Source organism: Equus przewalskii, unplaced genomic scaffold (genome assembly GCF_037783145.1).
Source record: "Equus przewalskii isolate Varuska unplaced genomic scaffold, EquPr2 contig_5313, whole genome shotgun sequence".
Taxonomy (NCBI): domain Eukaryota; kingdom Metazoa; phylum Chordata; class Mammalia; order Perissodactyla; family Equidae; genus Equus; species Equus przewalskii.
This window is the reverse complement of record NW_027227713.1, coordinates 98,081-116,741: the sequence shown is the minus strand read 5'-3', so window position 1 is coordinate 116,741 and position 18,661 is coordinate 98,081. Positions and strand designations below refer to the sequence as shown.

The following is an 18,661-nucleotide window of genomic DNA, read 5'->3' as shown; positions in this document are numbered from 1 at the left end:
TCAGCTGAGGAGCTTTGAAAATTGATGAGTTGATCTCACCCCAGAGATTCTGATTTAGTTGGGCTAGTGTGCAAGCAGAGAATCTGTATTTTTAAAAGCTTTGAAGAGTTGAGACTCACTGGGCCAATTGCCCCATGGTGGTTTACGTAAGTCAATATATCATCGTATGTGAGTAAAAGTCTTCCTTTCCCTAGAATGTGAAAAAAATGGGGGATGAGGGTCTCTTGGAGGTCTCACTCAAAGCTCTTCATGAATCTCCTTTTCCATTTATCTCTACTGTTCATCATCCATTTGTAAGTCCTTCCTTGGACAAACCCAGAAATGTATGGTGTTATATCTAGTGTTCTCTGTATTCTGGGGGAGATACAGTCTTATGACTCTCCTAGGCTGAAATAACTCCCCAAATTATGTTACCCCCTCTCTGTGATGACAACGTGTTCTCTTTACATAATTCCACCACAGCCATTATCCAGTTACAGCGTGCCTCGTGCCCATCTGCTCTCTGTATGGGGCTGCTGTCACCACGGTGGAAGGTGTGGGAAGTATCAAAACCAGGATTCATCCCGTGCAGGTGAGAAGACGATGTGATGGAACCAGATGGTGGAATAGGCATCCCACGTGGTCCAGTGGACTCCATTTGGGTCACCAACTTTGAAATCCTTTATGCTTTTAAATTCTTATCTTGTGAGATTCAGTGATTCATAGCTAGGGATCTTTTCAGAGATTGGTATATAAAGCAAAATTCCTTCACTGATTTTAATATATCTTAAACCCAAGAACTTCAATATGTATTCACTGATTTTAATCTGTCTTAACTTCTCAGCCCCATCCTTGCCCTGAACTAAAACAAGGACAATCCAATTTGACAAGAGAAGACAATGAGATAGGAAACCAGAAGTTTATAGAAGATGCTAGTTGCCCACAACATTTCAAAATTACTGAAGTCCGGGAGAGAGGCGAATTACGTGTACAAGTGCTCCCCAAATGTCTCACGAGTGACCCTATACCAGGCTAAACAAAAGACAGCTAAAATGACACTGTGGCTACTGAAGTTTAGAGAACTTTATAAAGGAACGGTAATGTTGTTTTTATATATGCTGGAAAAGGAACTTCTGCAGAGGTTAAGTTTTAAAGCAATATGTAGAAAGAAAATTATGAGTAGCCTTATTTTCCCTTGAAAGTCCTCCTCTTAGAAGATTGGGTTTGGAACATGGAGGCGAAGAGTTTCCTCTGACAGTGTGTTGCCAGTGATGGCACTTGGTGATGCTGCATTTCTTTCAGCCAAAAACTTACTGACTTTTTGATCTTAGTAAGATCTCACCCCACGCTTGGCTCGTCACCTTACTAATATAGAAGCGTCCAACGCTGCGGCTTGTCCGATTCCTCTCATACCTTGATGGGACTGATGCTGATTTGTTCAGCGGTGCCCTGGAGCACGCTCATGCTGACTTGCAAGAGCCAACTGTCAAATTTTCAGGTCTCTTGCTAGCCAGTCTTTAAACACAGCCTTTATTAATAATTAAACTATACAAACTTAAAATTGAAAAAATAATGTTAAAAACACAATTAGTAAATATCAACACTCATCACTTCCTAATTATTTTACGACATTTTACTATTACCTACGCTCTTGAGGTTATTTATGTCCTTTGCATGTACATGGTGGAAATACCGCATAACGTATGCCGCTGCGCATCTCTCCCCAGATCTGCATTCAGTGACGTCACGTTGGAAGCTTGATATCAGGCATGATGGAAGTTTTTATACTACTAAATTGGTAGAAGCTACAAATCAGGGCTTGTTTCCCCAGAGATCCAAGATCAAAACCCGTTAAATGTTTACCAGCACATTTACAGCCAGGTTTATATGCCACATCTGAAACAACTTGCCATCTGATAATAAAGGCAACACAGCCCCGTTTCCTTCTGGCATCCCAGCCATGTCTGTCCTTTCAGTGGAGCTGCAGATGAAGTGTTTGGCTTTCATCTTAGGGGTCACGCTGTTTGAAAAATGTTTATTTCAAATCCTTTGAATCACACTCAAGCCAGCCAGTTGAGCACCCTGTGAGAGACACATGTGACACTAGGGGCCCAGAGAGTCATGTTCCATCTGTAGCTTCATGCATGGGGTCTTCACAGAGAGTGGACAAAGTAAATTGACATTTCTCAGTCTCTTCTTTATTGTTTTGTTGTTGTGTTTAAGTGCCTAAAGTTGAATGTGCATAAAGTAAATTGATGAACAGCACTACTATTTATTACTATTTATTTGATAGAACACTACTAAAAACACTTTACAATTTTCAAAGCATTTCTATGGATTTTTGTCATTTAATCCATCAAAAGTTCTATAATATGGATGGAGAAAAGGATGAAAATTGCTTGTCAGAGACTGCTAAATGATTTGCATAGGATCATTCATTTATTCTCCCACCATCCTGTAAAGTAGATACTATTAGTATCCTCATTTTATAGATGAAGAGAAGGCAAGGTCACACAATTAATGAGTTATAGCGAGGACCAAAACTCACACGAGTGGCACTCCAAAGCCTTTCACATGTTTCCTAAACAGCACTTCCTCCGTCAGAGACAAACAGGCTGGAGAGTAAAGTGACTTAATTAATACCTGCCATTAGGTGTCTCTTGAAGGCAAAAAAAAGTGATTTCAAGAAATAGAAATATGTTTCTTCCAGAGTGACATCTTTTACCCTCCAGCTATTTCTAGAAAACTAACTATATGAGCTTCACTCCTTTCTGGTGGCCCAGGTTGGGAAACAAGAGGTTTAAAGCATAATGGGCCGTTTCCTCCCAGGAAAGACTTGCGAAGTGTCATGGCACGCAGTGTGGCTTCTGCAGCCCAGGGATGGTGATGTCCATCTACACGCTGCTGAGGACCCACCCGGAGCCGACCCCCGAGCAGATCACCGAAGCTCTTGGAGGTGAGCCTTCCTGGCCAGCTGCAGGTAGGGCCTGGCGTGGAAAGCGCCCAAGCAACCGGAGAAGGAGGGGGCAGCCCAGCCCGGGGAGAGAAGCGGTGGCACCAGTGTCGGGGTTCTAGGCACCTGGCCGACATGTCGGCCTCTCAGCACCTCCCTGGACCCGAGTCCTCTCCAGGAGGGGCTGCCTTCATTCTGGCTGCAGCGATGGCAAGAACTGGGGCAACACTGGTTTCATGACAAACCGCTGTCTTAACAGAGCCCGTTATCCCTCTGCAAAGGCCTTCAGATGGGCTGTTTCCGACACTTTTCATACAGTCTTTTCCAAATGTGGAAGTTTAGGTAGTGTGGAAGAATGAGATTTTGCTGTTTGTTTTTAAATCAATCTGTTAGAATCATTTATCAACTTTATTTACTCAAATTAATTTTACAGTGAGAATAACCTTTGAGATACTTTACATTTTATGTTGTGGTTTGGGTTCATCAGAAGATCAAGGAGGTCATAGATAGCAATTAATTATCACAAATAAGCTAGTGAGTGGTTCAATCTCCTATGACAAAAGAGCTATAAAATTTAAGTGAACAAGCACATTTTCTACCCCCAAAAATGCGTGTTAATAAATGTAGTTTTGTGTAACAAAGATACATAGTTCCAATGTAGCTGGTCACTAATTCTTAGAAGAAAGCTGTGAAAGCAAACCTCTGAATATTATAAGAAAGTTGTTTGCCTCTTTCAATAAACAGACAGAAATTCAGTTTTATGATGAAAAGATGGAGAATAAAGCAAAGTAAAAATTCAACTTCAGTTTTATGGTAACTGGTGTGTAAACCTTCTCTAATATTTTCCCTTATGTCTTAACAACTTCTTCACTCAAAATTTTTCAGTTTCTCGTTAAGTGCTACCACAACTTTGGCCTGTGGTTTCAATTATAATTTTAACCAAACCTGTGCGGATTTGAACAGTAATCTTTGTTCAATGACGTAATCCTCACCAGTAAGGTATTTAGAGCTTTGAAAAGCAGAGATCTCGTGGTGTGCATTACTTTCTTTTGTTCATTCGAATACGCACAGGCGGTCCTACAGAGATGGAGGATTTCCCCAGATGCTGTGCCTGTGGCTCACATCATGACCACCAGGAGATCAGGTTGTCAAGTTTGGCCAAACTGCTGCAGTAGATGGCCTGATTCTAGAAGTGACGGATGGAGAGTGTATTGTGATTCACGATCCATTTACTTGAGCTCTTTCTGGAATTATAAATGCTAGCCACACTGATAACTTTCATGTTCATATTTTAAGAAAACAATGATATAAAATAAAATTTAAAGAAACGCGATTAGGTATGGCACATGCCTTCTAACATGGTCAGCTGGTATAAATCACCACTTCATTTTATCTTGTCTTTCCCTTCAAGGCTAAGGAAATACAATTTTTGGATTTGCATCTTTTTTTCCCTTAGAATCAGAGGAATCTCTGTAACAGGTGCTGTTAGCTTTCTGTCGGTGGGCCTTTAGTGGGGCTTCTAGACTCGGCACTGATCACGCGGCCGAGAACAAAAGCAAAACAAAAAATCGTGTGACACCAGCCATCTCTAGCCTTTAATGTCTGCTTGCAGTTTATCAGAGAGAAGGTGTCCGCTGCCTCGTAAATACTTCTGTTTCACCCCGTGCACTTATGTTCCGGACATTTCAGCTCCTTTCCTCCAAAGAGAGGTTCTTAATTCACACACTTCTATATTCTTTCTTCTTAGCGAAAGGAAAGCTAGGTTATGGAGTCTGAATCCATTCTTGTACATGCGGTTTCTTCCTGAGCTATTCTCATTCTGATAAAAAAGGGAGCATACCTGGTACCCACGTTGGCACGTGACTTACCGGCATCTGGTGTCCACACTTCACTTCACTTCTAGGTGTTTAAACATGCCCAACGTGCACGTTTACACTGCTTTGGAAATTTTATAGCTATATTTGGACATAATGATTTTACATTTATTTCTTAGTGTAAAAATAATGCATTCCTATGATGAAAAATGCACAAAAAAATTAAGAGATAAGGAAAAAACTCATTCATATTTCTGCCACCAGGAAGCAGCCACAATTAGACACTTCTGTTTTCTTTCAGTCTTTTCTAGGCATCGTTCTTGTTTGCTTATTTTAAATCCTTGTGACTATTATATATACAATTTTAACAGTGTAACATAAGGATTTTCCAATGCTATTAAAAACTTCTTCATAAATATCATTTATACTGGCTGAAAAGTTGGATATGTTTTTTAAAAAGATAGTGGTTTCCACACCTTTGCCACTATGCTTTGGAAATGTTGATTGATTAAAATGATACCAGGTACTTTTAGAACGCCTACTCTCCTGTACTGGGAGGGTTCAAGAACATCTAAGACAATCCTGGCCTTCTCCAGGAACTTAAGATCCAGTGAGGGAGATAAGGCATGTCTATAAATGCCCCTACCCCAGCTGATGATGGGCCTGCAGAAGGATCCAGACGGTGAGAGGCACAGCTCTGGCTGGGTGTTAGAGCAGACCCCGTGGAGAAGCGGGGCTGAGGCCCTGAAAAATGGGCACACTTTCCCTAGGAGGACGTTTGAGGGAGAAGAGACTACATGAGAAAAGCGTAACAGAGGGCCCATGTGAGATGTTATGGGGGCTGCAGTTGACATGAGTTAAGGCAGGAGTGGGAAAAAGGCAGGAAGAGTTGATTAGGAAAAACTATGGCCATATTTGTGATGTTTCAGGGAGAAAATGTAATCATGGATTTATTTTTGAAGAACATCTCTCTTCCCAAGAGTCATTTTGCTGGTTTGGGAAACAAAAGGAATCTAATTATTAATATAGCTAGCCATTCCACTGAACACATGAAGCACAAATATGCAATGTATTTCTACATCATTCCTTAAAAGTTGATCTCTTCTGAATTAGGTAATTTGTGCCGCTGTACTGGATACCGACCAATTGTAGAAAGTGGGAAAACTTTCTGTGTGGTAAGTTAAATAAAATTCTTTTTTCAGTTGATTTAATGTATTAATAAGCCTTTGCATAAAATCATCTATTGATTTCAATCAGCTCTAAAATAACCCTGTTTTGGCCTTTCTAACCACTGAAAGTTGTTGAATGCCACTGTCGGTATTTTTTAATAAACCTTTAGCAACTAACTTTTTTATAGCCTTAAATTAGGCACTTTCCTAAGAAGTAAAGTATATGATCCATGACATCAAGAAATGTAAACTCCAAGAAAATGAAATCTAGCCCAAGAAACAATAAAAGCATAATTAAAAAGCAAGATATTAAAAGCTCAATATATCCTCTATACCAGGCCTACGAGTTTTGAAAGAACATGAATTAAAGAGCGTTAATAAGCAGGAAGGGAAGACACAGAGGAGACTTCTTTGAGGATAGGAATTGTGAGCAAGGTCTTAAAGGAAGTGATAGAAATGGATGGATGAGGAGAGGCCAGTAGAAAATTCCACTTAAGAAAATGCGTGGAAGTAGGGAAAAGAAAGATGTTCAAGGTTCAGCTAGAAACTGACGTGGCTGAAGCCTGACAGAGTAAAAAGATATTATTTTGGGCTAAGGCATTTAGACTTAAAGCTGATAACCAATCTATGGTCATTGTCTGTTCTCAAGATAGGAGTAACACGAGAACAGTATTTCAAAAGGGAAATTCTTGGCCCCTGCCTGTGAGAAGGAGAAGCCTGGAGAGACATGTTGGGGATGAAGGCATGGACTAGTGCAGTATCCCTGGAGAGACATGTTGGGGATGAAGGCATGGACTAGTGCAGTATCCCATGCATGAGGGGATGAGCCCTCAACCAATGTGGTGGACATGGGCCCAGAAAGGTAATTCTTTGGAAAGGGATTGCCAGAATCATAACCTCCCAACAATAAAGGATGCAGTGAGAAAGAAAGCCAAGTTGGCTTTCAAAGTTGTGAGGTCAAGGAATCATCAGAGAGGATGAAGGAGGTAGGAAAAGAATGATTTTGTGTATGCCAGGAGGGGTAGTTTTGAGATATGTTAAGTTTTCAGCACACTAAATGTCAAGAGAAGATATATTTTCAACAAGGTTTCAGGTAGAATGTTTTTCCAGCACCCATTTTTTATGGCAAAAATTAATTTTATATAACTTTGGTTGACCAAAATCAATTCAAGTTAATTCCAAATGCCAAAGTCTTAGGGAAAAACATCTGCTTTTAGGCCAGTAGTGAAGTATTTCAAAAAGCTTTACAAACTACAGAATAGTTTATTTTGAATCCTGAATAAGATACTCTTTATGTTGAAGCATATGAATGGCCGATATCCCACCATTTTTGATCCACAAAAACAGTGATTCCATGTGATTTAACCTAATACGATATGATTATTTTCCTGGAGTAAAACGTATGCAAAGATGGATCTTTCTGTCTCGCTCATTCTGGGTCCCCACATGCAGCCACTTGTAGTTGGTTCCGTGTTGTGCGTACCATTGTCACAAATCCGAATTCCTTCGGAACCCTGTAGGAAACTGCCTTATAAGTACAGACATCAGTGGCCACTTCTACAGCACTTCCTATGTGTCAGATACGGCACGTGCGTTTTTCATATTTGAATCTAACAAACCTGTTTGGGATGGGTTTTATCTTCCTAATTGAACAAGTCAACCCAGGTAGTATGTACCACAGCAGAAATCAAAACCCGAGTCCCCTTGACTCCATGTGTGAAGTCGAACCACAGGTCTTCAAACCGCCACAGCCCCGCAGGCTTCGTGTGCACGTGAAAAGGGCAAACAGGGGTGAAAGAAGTAGTCTGAGAATTGCCGTAAGTGACCGGTGAATTCAGTTCTACCCAAAACACTGCTTTGGGTCTGTATGAAATCTCCTGAAAATGAAGATAAAATGGTTTGGGACTTGAATCATCCAAATAATTCAGAATAGCTCCAGTATCATCCAACTAAACTTGGGTTTTCAGTGTATTTATATTTGTGCATAGAAAGTCTTAAAGGCACTTTGTCTTCCAGGCCTTCGTTACAGATGCACACCGTCTCACCTTTAGGATAATGAAGAGCCATCTTCTTTGGTTTTTTCCACCTTATAACCCTACTCCATTGACTTCACTTCTAGTTGCGAGCCTTAGCTGGCTGGCCCCACCCTCCTCTAGCCCCCTTTGTCTTCCCTTGAGCCTTGAGTGACACCATCAACGTGACCTTATCGTGAGCACGGTTGCACGCTCCTGTAATTTCCCCTAATTGCTGAGTGCTGGAACAGCTTGATCTCCACCCCATCCATCCCAGAGTCCTGGAGGGCAAGGATGCGCTCTCTTACTTCTCCCCCGGCTCCCGTGGGGCCTGGCACTCTGGAACTCAGCGTGGTGTCTAAAGAATTGACCGGTGAATTTGTTTTAAACTTCCTTACTTCCTAAGGAATCAACTGTTTGCCAAGTGAAAGGATCAGGAAGATGTTGCATGGAGCAAGACGAGAGGCCTTTCGTGACTAGACAGGAAAAAGTAAGTGTCTGGTGTTCCACTTCAGTTGGGATTAACTGAGAAATACTCCCATAAATCCAAATTTATCCAAGTTTTCTATTCTTTTCAGTAAGTAAAGTGCAAAGTAAGTGAATTCAGGGCATAAACAGCTTAAAAATTGCTCCTCACATTAGGGAGCCCGTAACTGTCACGAGGCCGGTCACCACAGAAGGCTGTTTTTCTCCTGAAACTTTACAACTTTCTGTGCCTTAATCTCGGGTTACCCCACATGCACACACACAAGCACAAGTACATGCACACACACACAAGCGCACACACACAGGCACACAAGCTGTAGGGGGATGGAAGCAGTGGTGCATCTTCATGCTCAGGGCAAGGAAATATCGGCAAATAGTACCTGAGACCCAGCACAGGAGTTTAAAAGCCAATTTCTGACACCAAAGGAGGAAGCCCAGAGTACGGTGAATCTGCAGGGGAGACCATCCCGGCCCTTTGAGGGCTGAAGAACTCCCCTCGGGGCGCCCTGTGGCTCTGGCACCGCCATTTTGTGTCCCGGTGTCCGAGGGACAGACGTGGCTCTGAAGTCCCGCACTTAGAGACTCCCGTCTGTCTCCCGGTAACTCTGAAGTTCCATTGTGTTTTGTTTTGTTTTCTTGAGATGTGTACCAAACTGTATGATGAAGACGAATTCCAGCCCTTGGATCCGTCCCAGGAACCTATATTTCCTCCTGAACTGATAGTAAGATACTTCCCTTTTGTTGTCTCTTATGATGATGTGGTTTCAGCCTTTTTGTATTACGCAATGGAATTACTGAGTTTTAGACATTAAAAGTTGGAAGTGTGTCCAATATGATCATGGGAAAATAACCCATTTTTAGGGACTTGTTCACGTCCACTATAAATACTGTGGAGCAGACAGCTTAGAAGAGTGGTGTTGCCAGGAGCTCTGAGACACTTTGGTTCAAGCTCCTCAGTTGAAGATACTGAGCTCAGAGAGTGCAGGTGACTTACCCAAGGTCACAGAGCTATACTGTGAGATACGTTAAAGGCGTTTTGTAAAACTGGTAAAGTAAAACTCAAATGATACTTATTATAATGAAATTACATTACTCTTGCAATTAACTTCTCTGATTTCAACTTAGTGGGAAGAGAGAGAGAGAGAATAATATAAATAGTGTGTTGTGCCTGTCACTCTGTTCCATGACTATGCCCCATAGAGAGCATGAGGATGAGGGACATGATTCCACTGACTTCTCAGAGGGCGTCAGTCCCCACGCACCCCTCAGACTGCGAGAACCTGGACACACCTGGTATTTAAAGACTATATGTATAGATACAGATATATACGTATGTATAGAAGTATGCATGTATATTACAGACGTGTAAAAACATCCATTTACACTCTACCTGATGAATAATTTAAGGAATTTTTCTCAAGGATAATTTTGCCTCTGAACAATTTTTGTCCTACAAAAAACCTAATCCCAAGATGGGGCTCCTCTGAGTTGCTGTTGGGGCAGAAGGAGAACGAGCAGCCTGCCTCTTTGAGTGCAGGCTAAGCCGCTGCCGCAGTGCCGGCACCTCCTCTTCACACTCCCTCCACCCGTGTAGATCGAGTTCGCCCTGCTCTACTTCCAGCTGATGGACAGACACCTATCGTGATGTTTATCAGTGGTGCCCGCCCAGATCCTATCAATCTAGGTGGTATAATGTAATTTCATCATCATAAGTATCATTTGATTTTTACTTTACCAGTTTTACAAAATGCCTTTAGCATGTCTCACAGTGCAGCTGTGTGATGTTGGGTAAGTCCCCTGCACTCTCTGAGCTCAAAGAAGGCCACCCTTTCCTGATCCCTAGAAGCTGTGGCACCTCAGAAAGCTCAAATGATGAGCAGCCCATCTGGACCCCTAGGGCAGCGGATATGCTCGTGGCTTGTGGTTCACGAGCCTCACCTCAAAGCTTGTCGGCTTTGCTTCTCTGCAGAGAATGGCAGAAGACCCAAACAAGAGGAGGCTGGCGTTCCAGGGGGAAAGGACCACCTGGCTCACCCCCGTGACCCTGGACGACCTTCTGGATTTGAAAACCCAGTTCCCCAAAGCGCCCCTCGTCATGGGGAACACCACAGTGGGTGGGTGGGTTAAGCACGTTCTGTGGTCTGGATTAGCTAACGCGAACATCTGCGTCTCTGTTAAACTCTTTGTACACACAGTTTGTTTTTACTTCTTGAGACCTGGGGACCTTTAGAATGCTTTTTTGTTTTCTTTTGCAAATAAGTCACGTGCAGCACAATTTTTACCCTGGATTACCAGTAAGTGAGATCTGTTAGCACCCATTGTCTTCCTTTTCTAATTGCTTTCAATATTTTCCTACTTAAGGGCCCAGCATGAAATTCAGAGATGAATTCCATCCAGTTTTCATATCTCCACTCTGGCTTCCAGAACTGCATTTTGTGGAGACCACAGATGAGGGTAAGCACCTTCTTTTTCAAATAAGATGTAACTATTGGCTGTTGGTTAGCTGTTAATAATGAATTACATGCACTGGGCTAATTTGAGCGTGTGACCTCATTTATTCATTTATTCATTCAAAAATAGTTATTGTGTCCCTACTGTGTATCTTTGAGGAACTTTTTCAAACTGACCCACTCAGCCGCCTCACTGAATGTTACAATGTCCTAGGAGGCACAGTGGCGGGAAGATGTCATGCAGCCCCGCCAGCCACGGAGGGACAGACGGAATAAGACGACTTAAGACACAGGCTGGCCGGTAGGAGAGGTTCTTGCCAGACATTACTCCATACTTCACGAATTTTCTCATGGCTCGTCCTGTGTGCACGGACATTCACCAAAAAAAAAAACAAAAAAAAAAAACCTTGGCCACGAGATTTGAAAAGTTAAATGTGAATAGCAACTTTATTTATTTTTACGCTCTGTTCACAATTCAGCAAGAAGTGCTTCCGCATCTCGTTTCTTTTGATCCTCGTGACGACCTGGGAGGGAGACATAGCAGGAAGCCTTGGTGTCTCCATTCTCCTAGAGAAGACGCAGAATCAAAGGGCTTACGCAACTTCCTAAACGTCACACAGCTAACACACGGCAAGTCAGGACTGGATCCTGGGTCTTCCTACTCCTGCTCAAGGACTCCTTCCACGGACTGCGGCGAACAAGGCTGCCTGAGGAACACAGCCCACCGTCCACTACCCAAACCCAGCATTTGAATGGACAACAGGTTATGGGAGCCAAAACTGCGACATAAAATAGGGTTCTCCCTGATGAATAAACGGAAATCAAATGGAAAATTATCTGCTTCCCCTCTGACCTGCCAATCTTCCGTCAGTCTGCCCGTTCATTTTTCACCTGTTGGAAAGTCCGTGTCAACGGCCTCACAGGCGGAGAAGGAGGGAGGGGAGGCCAGGCTGGTCCAGGAGAGGCCTGGAAGCGAGGTGTGGATGTCCTTGGTTAGGGCGAGGTGGGAGCACAGACTAGGGAGGCGGAGCCTGTAGAACTGTGTGGATGCCACTCAGCCTTTTCATTATTGCCTCTCTAAGGAGCCAGAGACGTTTTCTCTCTAACCATCCCTGCAGGAAATGTAAGCACCACAGATAGAACACATATCTGTTTTTGTACAGTGTGCGGATCAGAGCTTTATGTATAAACAGAGTGAGATTTTTTTCACCCCCTTGAGTGTGGTCCCGCCCCCATCGGGAAGGCGTGAACCGGATGGCAGTGCTGCTCACAGCGTGCCCTGCCCGCACAGCGGCAGGTAGAACGGGTCCCAGGGCCAGGCAGCGTCTGTCCACTTGGGCTGATAAGGGAGCAATGGGAAGAGATGTCTGTGGACGAGGGCAAGCAGGCCATGCAGATTCGAAAGTCAATTCCCAGTTAAGCTTAGTGAGCTTTTACAAGTCCTACAGAACCTGGGCTGAAATTTTCATAGTTGATCAATATATTCAGGAAAACTCTAAATTGGGAGTAAACCAAGCCATGAATTTCAGACATCTGTGGTTGATATGTCCTAAAATATGACGGTATACATGACTGAGAAAAGGAGTTGAGTACTTAATATTTGGGAATAAAGCAAATGGCCAGAAATATCTTTATCTTTGGTCTTTGTTATTCTCAGTTAACATGAAAAGAGAAGACATATCTGAAAGATTGTTTGCATGCAGCCGATGCCTCTGGTTACAGTTCACTTTAAGTTCATGTTCCACTGCCTTCTTCTCAGGGGTGACAATAGGTGCAGGATACAGCCTGGCCCAGTTGAGCGACGCCTTACGCTTCATTGTTTTGGAGCAACCGAAGATGAAGACGAGGACGCACCGCGCTCTCCTGAGGCACCTCAGGACGCTGGCCGGGGCCCAGATTAGGAACATGGCAGTACGTCCCCTGGTTCTGCGCAGTTAGCCACAGTCAAGCACAGTCCTACCGTTCTGTCACTTGGCAAACATTACCCTGAAGAGGAATCCCAAGTCAGTGTCAAACAAGCCTCTACCATGAGTGTGACTGGGTGCGTGTGTGCCCCAAGTGAGAGGTGTCGCGTTATGGGTATGTGTGTGTCCAAGGTGAGAAGTGGCGTATTGTACCACGAGATTACCGTACTAGAGTCCAAAGATGCCCCAACTCTCCCAGCCTGTCCCCTGTGAGTGGTGGGATCCTGGAGAAGCCGCTTGACCCCTTTAAGCCACTGTTTCTTCATTTTAAAAATTAAGGTTCAACTAAATGGACTGTCTCTAAGATCCTGTCCAGCTCTGACAGTCTGAGAAACGTGTTTCACCCAAGGTGTAGTAAACACGAGCCTGCGGTCCCCACAGACTGCAGAAAGACTCTTTCATGGCTGGTTCTCCTCTCGGACCTTTGCCCTGAGGTCGGTTTCTAAACATGTGTGTCCCGCATGTGTCTTCTTGGATGTCCCCAGTTAGCTATTTATTATTATTACTCAAGATCTAAGAGTAACTGGTTTGAGCCACTGCCCATTCCACAGGTGATGGGCGGTTTGGCAGAATTTTGTAGGGGATGTTTCTCCTGATTTTCCCTGACCCTATTTCTACTGATTCTCAAAATCCACCATATGTTTTCAGCTCCTGCCTCTTCTGCCCCTTTTCCTGGACCACACGGTTCCTCTCGACATCACCTTGCCCCCTAAGTCCCCTCAAAGCTCCTCATTCAGGGCTGTGTCTGAAGCGGCTTTGCAGTTGGGTCAGGGCACCAGAGAGGCATTCCGCTGCACAGCAGCAGCACAGCAGACGTCTTGAGTGTGATGCTACACGTCCTGCCTCGTTAGACTTTCTCAGGCTCAGGTCTCTACCTTCCCCCGTGTCATCAGAGACTCACAGTAGGATCAGTTCTTGAAGAAATTTTCCTTCTCACCGCACATGGAAAAGGAGGATTTTCTCAAGCAACAAGTTTAGACTGTGGTCCTGGGTGGGGATTTTGCACAATATGTTGTCTCGATCTATTTAGCCCCCAAAACTCTGCGAGATCTTTCTGTGAGGCAGAGAAGAGAATTAAAAACTTACACAAGATCCTTATATACACAATTCCTTATTTGTCAAATAGCTAAGTGTAGCTTAAAAAATATTATCTTTTTAATTCAGACTTTAGGAGGACATGTGGTGAGCAGACCTAATTATTCTGACCTAAATCCCATTTTAGCCGCAGGAAATGCTACCATCAATGTGATATCTAAAGGTAAGAGAGGAAGCTCTGGGTATCTGTTTTATAATTGTCGCTGTGCGTTGTGTAGCTCTTCCCACAAACCCAAGTGTGTCTGACTTGAACTAGGAGCCCAGGTACTCTAACTTAGACCCCCGAATATATGTGGGCTAATATCTACATGACCTCAACGTAGGGATGAACCTGGGTCAATTACCTGTTCTTCAGATGCTCTGTGTCCTTGTAGATCAGATAAGTTACTGTACCTGACAATTTTTCTTAACTATTTGGCCGCATTTATGCACAGTCCAAACTGTGGTATCGAAGCATTTAAAGACAACATTAATGAGATGCATCTTTGTGGTTTTCAAGTTATTGGCATATTTCCTATCAGAGTTTCATAAGGATGGAAATTTTTCTAATAGGGCTTTTCATTTTAAACAAAATCAAGTTTGTGGGGCATATTACTCATTACTTCTCTCTTTATTCAAAGACATCTTGAGCTTTGCCAAGAGAAAATGATTTAAACTTAAGGAAATAACAAATGCATATTATTCATAGGGCTACTGATATAAGACACACTCTCTTGGATTAAAATCACATTTGAAAAAATGTGGTGGGGGCAGGCCTTGTGGCATAGTGGTTGGGTTTGAGTGCTCCGTTTCAGCGGCCTGGGCTTTGTAGGTTCTGATCCTGGGTGGCGACCTACACACAGCTCATCAAGCCATGCTGTGGCAGCATGCCATATACAAAGTGGAGGAAGATTGGCATGGATGATAGCTCAGGGACAATCTTCTTCAAGCAAAAAGAAGAAGATTGGCAACAGATGTTATCTCAGGGCCAATCTTCCTCACCAAAAAAAAAAAAAAAAATATATATATATATATATACACACACACACACACACACACACACACATGCATACATATATGTATGGTGGATCAAATAAGAGAGTATGGTAAATGTTTGGAAAAAAGTCCTATATATCAGACATCCCACCTCTGCCACTAGGGCCACCTCTCGCACTCTGGACTGGGTCACTTAACCCCTCTGGATCTCAGTTTTCCCATTTGTGAAACACATTGTAGCCCTGGTACCCATTTCCTCTTTGCGAACCTACTTTGTACTGAGTTGTTTCCAAATAGCTTTAAATTTCTTCACGGCCAGCAATCGTGAGTGGTGTCTAGTGGGCACTAAGAACCAGAAAAGACTTTTCAGCTTCTGCAGTCCAATCCTGTGTTCTGCAGGTGAGGAGCCAGAAGCCCCAGTGATCTGTGGCTTGCCTAAGGTGACCCAGCCTGGGAGCTGGAACTAGAGCTCTCGTCTTCTGGCTCCCAGCCTGCGCTCTCTTTCCGTCAGACATATGACCTCTCTCCCTTGCTGCACATTCTCCAATTTGATAGGTTCGTCCTAACCAAGGTCATTTTCTCTATCAGAAGGAGAGCGGCAGATTCCTTTAGATGGCCGTTTCCTTGAGAGATCACCTGAAGCCAACCTTAAATCGGAAGAGATTGTGTTATCGGTCCATATTCCCTACTCGACTCAGGTAAGGGCCCCCTGACCCGCTGCCCGCCCTGAAGGAGCCCAGCTCGCCCCGCGCAATGAGCCGCAGGGTGCTTCCGGGGTGGTGTCCTTCCATTTCCAGCCAGCTTGCGGGGGGACTTTGTGGCTGCTCCCAGGAAGGGGCAAATTCCCAGATGACCATTGGATTTGTTTTCATATCAGGGCCACATGGTGACTTTTGGGGACCCTGGCCACTTTTGCCTTCATGGATCCCTTCCTCCATAAAAAATTAAATTAAATTTAAAAATATGTGTCAGTATAAAGATGGATATAGTCCAGGCTGAATCCAGTGTTACATATTCATTCTTATTACATCCTTTTGTTTTATTTTGTTTTTAAAAGAAGAGCATTTCTGTGAGCCCTATCTCTCTGCAAAAGGAAAGCCTTTTGGGTGAGGAGCTAAAGTTTTGGTTTCAGATAAATTTGCATCTTAGTCAAGATTGAGTAAAACCATAGTCAGCGTCATCGACAGCAAGTCATTGAAAGTCAGCCAACATTTATTAACCAAATGCTTTAGATAAAGTTATTTACTTATTGTCTACTTCCCACTCTACACGCCAAGCTAAACCCTGAAGACACTGCAGGAATTTATAAGACACAGGGTCCTGTCCTTGAAGATCTCTAAATCTAAGAGAAAGGGCTTGAAAGAGGAAATAACTAATCAGCTCAGACAGGAAATGAGTGGGTGAAGAGCAGTCCCCGTGATGGGGAGAGCCCTCCCCAGTGTTCAGAGTTCAGCTGGGCCTGAGCAGAGATCCGTGGAGAGAAGGAGGAGAGCACTCCCGGCGAGAGAGGGCCGTGGTGCCGGGGTTGGAGGCCAGGCAGTAGGGCAGGGGGGCTGGAGCCGCCCGCTGAGATGACGCTGGGCTCCGGCACCAAGCATCTCTGTTGCTCCTTCAAGGAGTTCGTACATGTTCTAGCAGACAGCCATCTTTGAAGGCTTGAAAGCAGGGGCAATCTTAATGGAAGTGGTATTTTAGGAACATCAATCCACTAGAAAGATAGAGGTGAAATTGGTTGGAGGATAGACTGAAAGTTGAACGACCAGTTAGGAGGCTGATGCAATAATTCAGGCAGGAAAAAGGAAAGAGGGTGGTGGCAGCAGGAAGGGAGAGGGAAGTCCCCAGCAGTCAGCACAGTAGAGTGAATATGATCAGCGTGTCTCAGACACTTCTGTGCCGCCACTGTGTTCTCTGCCAAAATGCTTTATCCTCAAAAGTCCCCGGTGGGAGGGTTTGATTTCTCCCCACCCCCACCCCTACCACGATGGTGGCCACACAGAGAGGCTCCCTGACTTTTTGGCTCTACTGTTTTATACTAGTGATGAGATTTACCCCAGAATCACGGATTTAAACCTGAAAGAACTCTGGAGGCCCTTTGGTCCACTGGTTTTCAAGCTTTGTCTACTTTCAACAGTAGAAATTTTTGTTCAAATAAAATTTGAACACCAAACCAAATAGAACACCAGACTGGAACAGGCAAAAGTGGAGGCGTGGCGAGAGACGTCCCACCTTCCCCCGCCCCTCTCAGCAGCCCCTGGGGCACCATCGGACCAAATCCAAGCTTCTTATTGTAGAAACTGCTAAGACCCAAGTCAGCTGCCGGAGGCCACGTGTGGTGACTGAGTGATGAAGGTAGATAAGCACCAACTCTGGAGCCAGCCTGCTTGGATTCGAACCCCAGCTCTGCCACTTACTGTGGGACCCTGTGCAAGTTACTTAACCTCTCAGTGCCCTCATCAGTAAACTGGAAATGAGTGGAGTTGTTGTGGGCATTAAATAAGAATACATATAAAGCACATAGGCCAGTCCTCACACACGCTCAGCACTACCGGCACTAACAGTACCTGTGTGAGAACTCAATGTCACTCACAGGATCCTTTTCATTATAAGTAATCATCAGAGTTGTTGCTGTACTTGGGTCAGTGGAGAGAAGCTCTAAATGTTCTGAGTGTTTTTCTCTTCCAAGTGGCACTTTGTGTGGGGACTGCGGCTGGCCCAACGTCATGAGAACGCCTTTGCCATTGTCAACGCTGGGATGAGCGTCAGGTTTGAGGACAGCACAGACAGGATTAAGGCGCTTCAAATGTTCTACGGAAGTGTTGGCCCCACCGTTGTCTCTGCCGGGCAGGCCTGCCAGCGGCTCATTGGGAGGTACGTCACAGCACATCTGCGACAGGAAGCGCAGGCCTTTCCAGCTTAACGCACTTTCATGAAAGGAGCACTCGGAGAGTTTTTTACTAGAATATGTGTATATATAATCATGCAGAAAATTTAAGCACTGCAGAAAAGTATAAAGAAAATAAAGATCACCCAAAAGCCAACGTCTTTCAAGATACAATGATTCTTTTCTTGCAGTTTCTGTAATAAGATTTATGCACAAATTAATCTAAGTAGATATTCTCTTCAAAATTTCACTTTTAATTAACCTGCCAAATAAGTAAATCCTAAGACATCTGAAAACGTCCTTAAAGCCTGTAAAGAAGATGAAACATTCCAGGCTAAAGGGCCTTCCTCCTGTCACTCTCATTATTTTTAGCCTTTGGAAAGAAGTTTTCAAAATTCTTCCAACTGGCGCTTTTATAACAGTGTTTATCCACTCATCATATTCACTCTCAACAATTAGGACTTAAGGCAGTTTTTTCACCGGTATTAAAATAACTCGATGCTTCCAAAGCATTTACGTAGAAACTTTCACTTGTGAAAAATTTTACAAGCATCGTCAACAATGCAGCGCTCCCCTGGCCGTCCCCCGCGGTGTTCGTGCGGGCTGGTTGCTGAGACCCCGCGCTGAACGACGCCACGGCCGGGATCGTGGAAGCTTTGATTTTAGTCCTTTTCCTACCCAAGCTATTTGAGGTAAATCAACATTCCTGGGGCGAAATAGTTAAAATAGTGATAAAGGGGCACTTGGTAAGGAGAATTTGGGAGCCTTTGCATCAGATTCTGAAGACAGCTAGTGAAATAGCTGAGGGCATTTTGTTTAGGCTTCAAAGATGGACAGAGATTGCTCTCCATCTTCGCTTGCTGCGTCAGTGTAGCGTCTGTCT

General features: G+C 43.9%; 1 protein-coding gene across 9 annotated transcripts in view; it reads left to right on the top strand.

Annotated features, from left to right (window-relative positions):
• Positions 1-18,661, top strand: part of LOC103541147 (aldehyde oxidase 4) — a 60,187-nt gene that overhangs the window by 8,963 nt on the left and 32,563 nt on the right. For all 9 annotated transcript variants that reach the window (XM_070606796.1, XM_070606802.1, XM_070606797.1 and 6 more), the window contains 11 exons: positions 463-571; positions 2,809-2,935; positions 5,860-5,921; positions 8,334-8,417; positions 9,055-9,135; positions 10,383-10,527; positions 10,775-10,867; positions 12,623-12,774; positions 13,992-14,085; positions 15,486-15,595; positions 17,581-17,765. In XM_070606796.1, the coding sequence (XP_070462897.1) occupies positions 463-571; positions 2,809-2,935; positions 5,860-5,921; positions 8,334-8,417; positions 9,055-9,135; positions 10,383-10,527; positions 10,775-10,867; positions 12,623-12,774; positions 13,992-14,085; positions 15,486-15,595; positions 17,581-17,765 (1,242 nt within the window). The remainder of the gene's footprint in view (positions 1-462; positions 572-2,808; positions 2,936-5,859; positions 5,922-8,333; positions 8,418-9,054; positions 9,136-10,382; positions 10,528-10,774; positions 10,868-12,622; positions 12,775-13,991; positions 14,086-15,485; positions 15,596-17,580; positions 17,766-18,661) is intronic.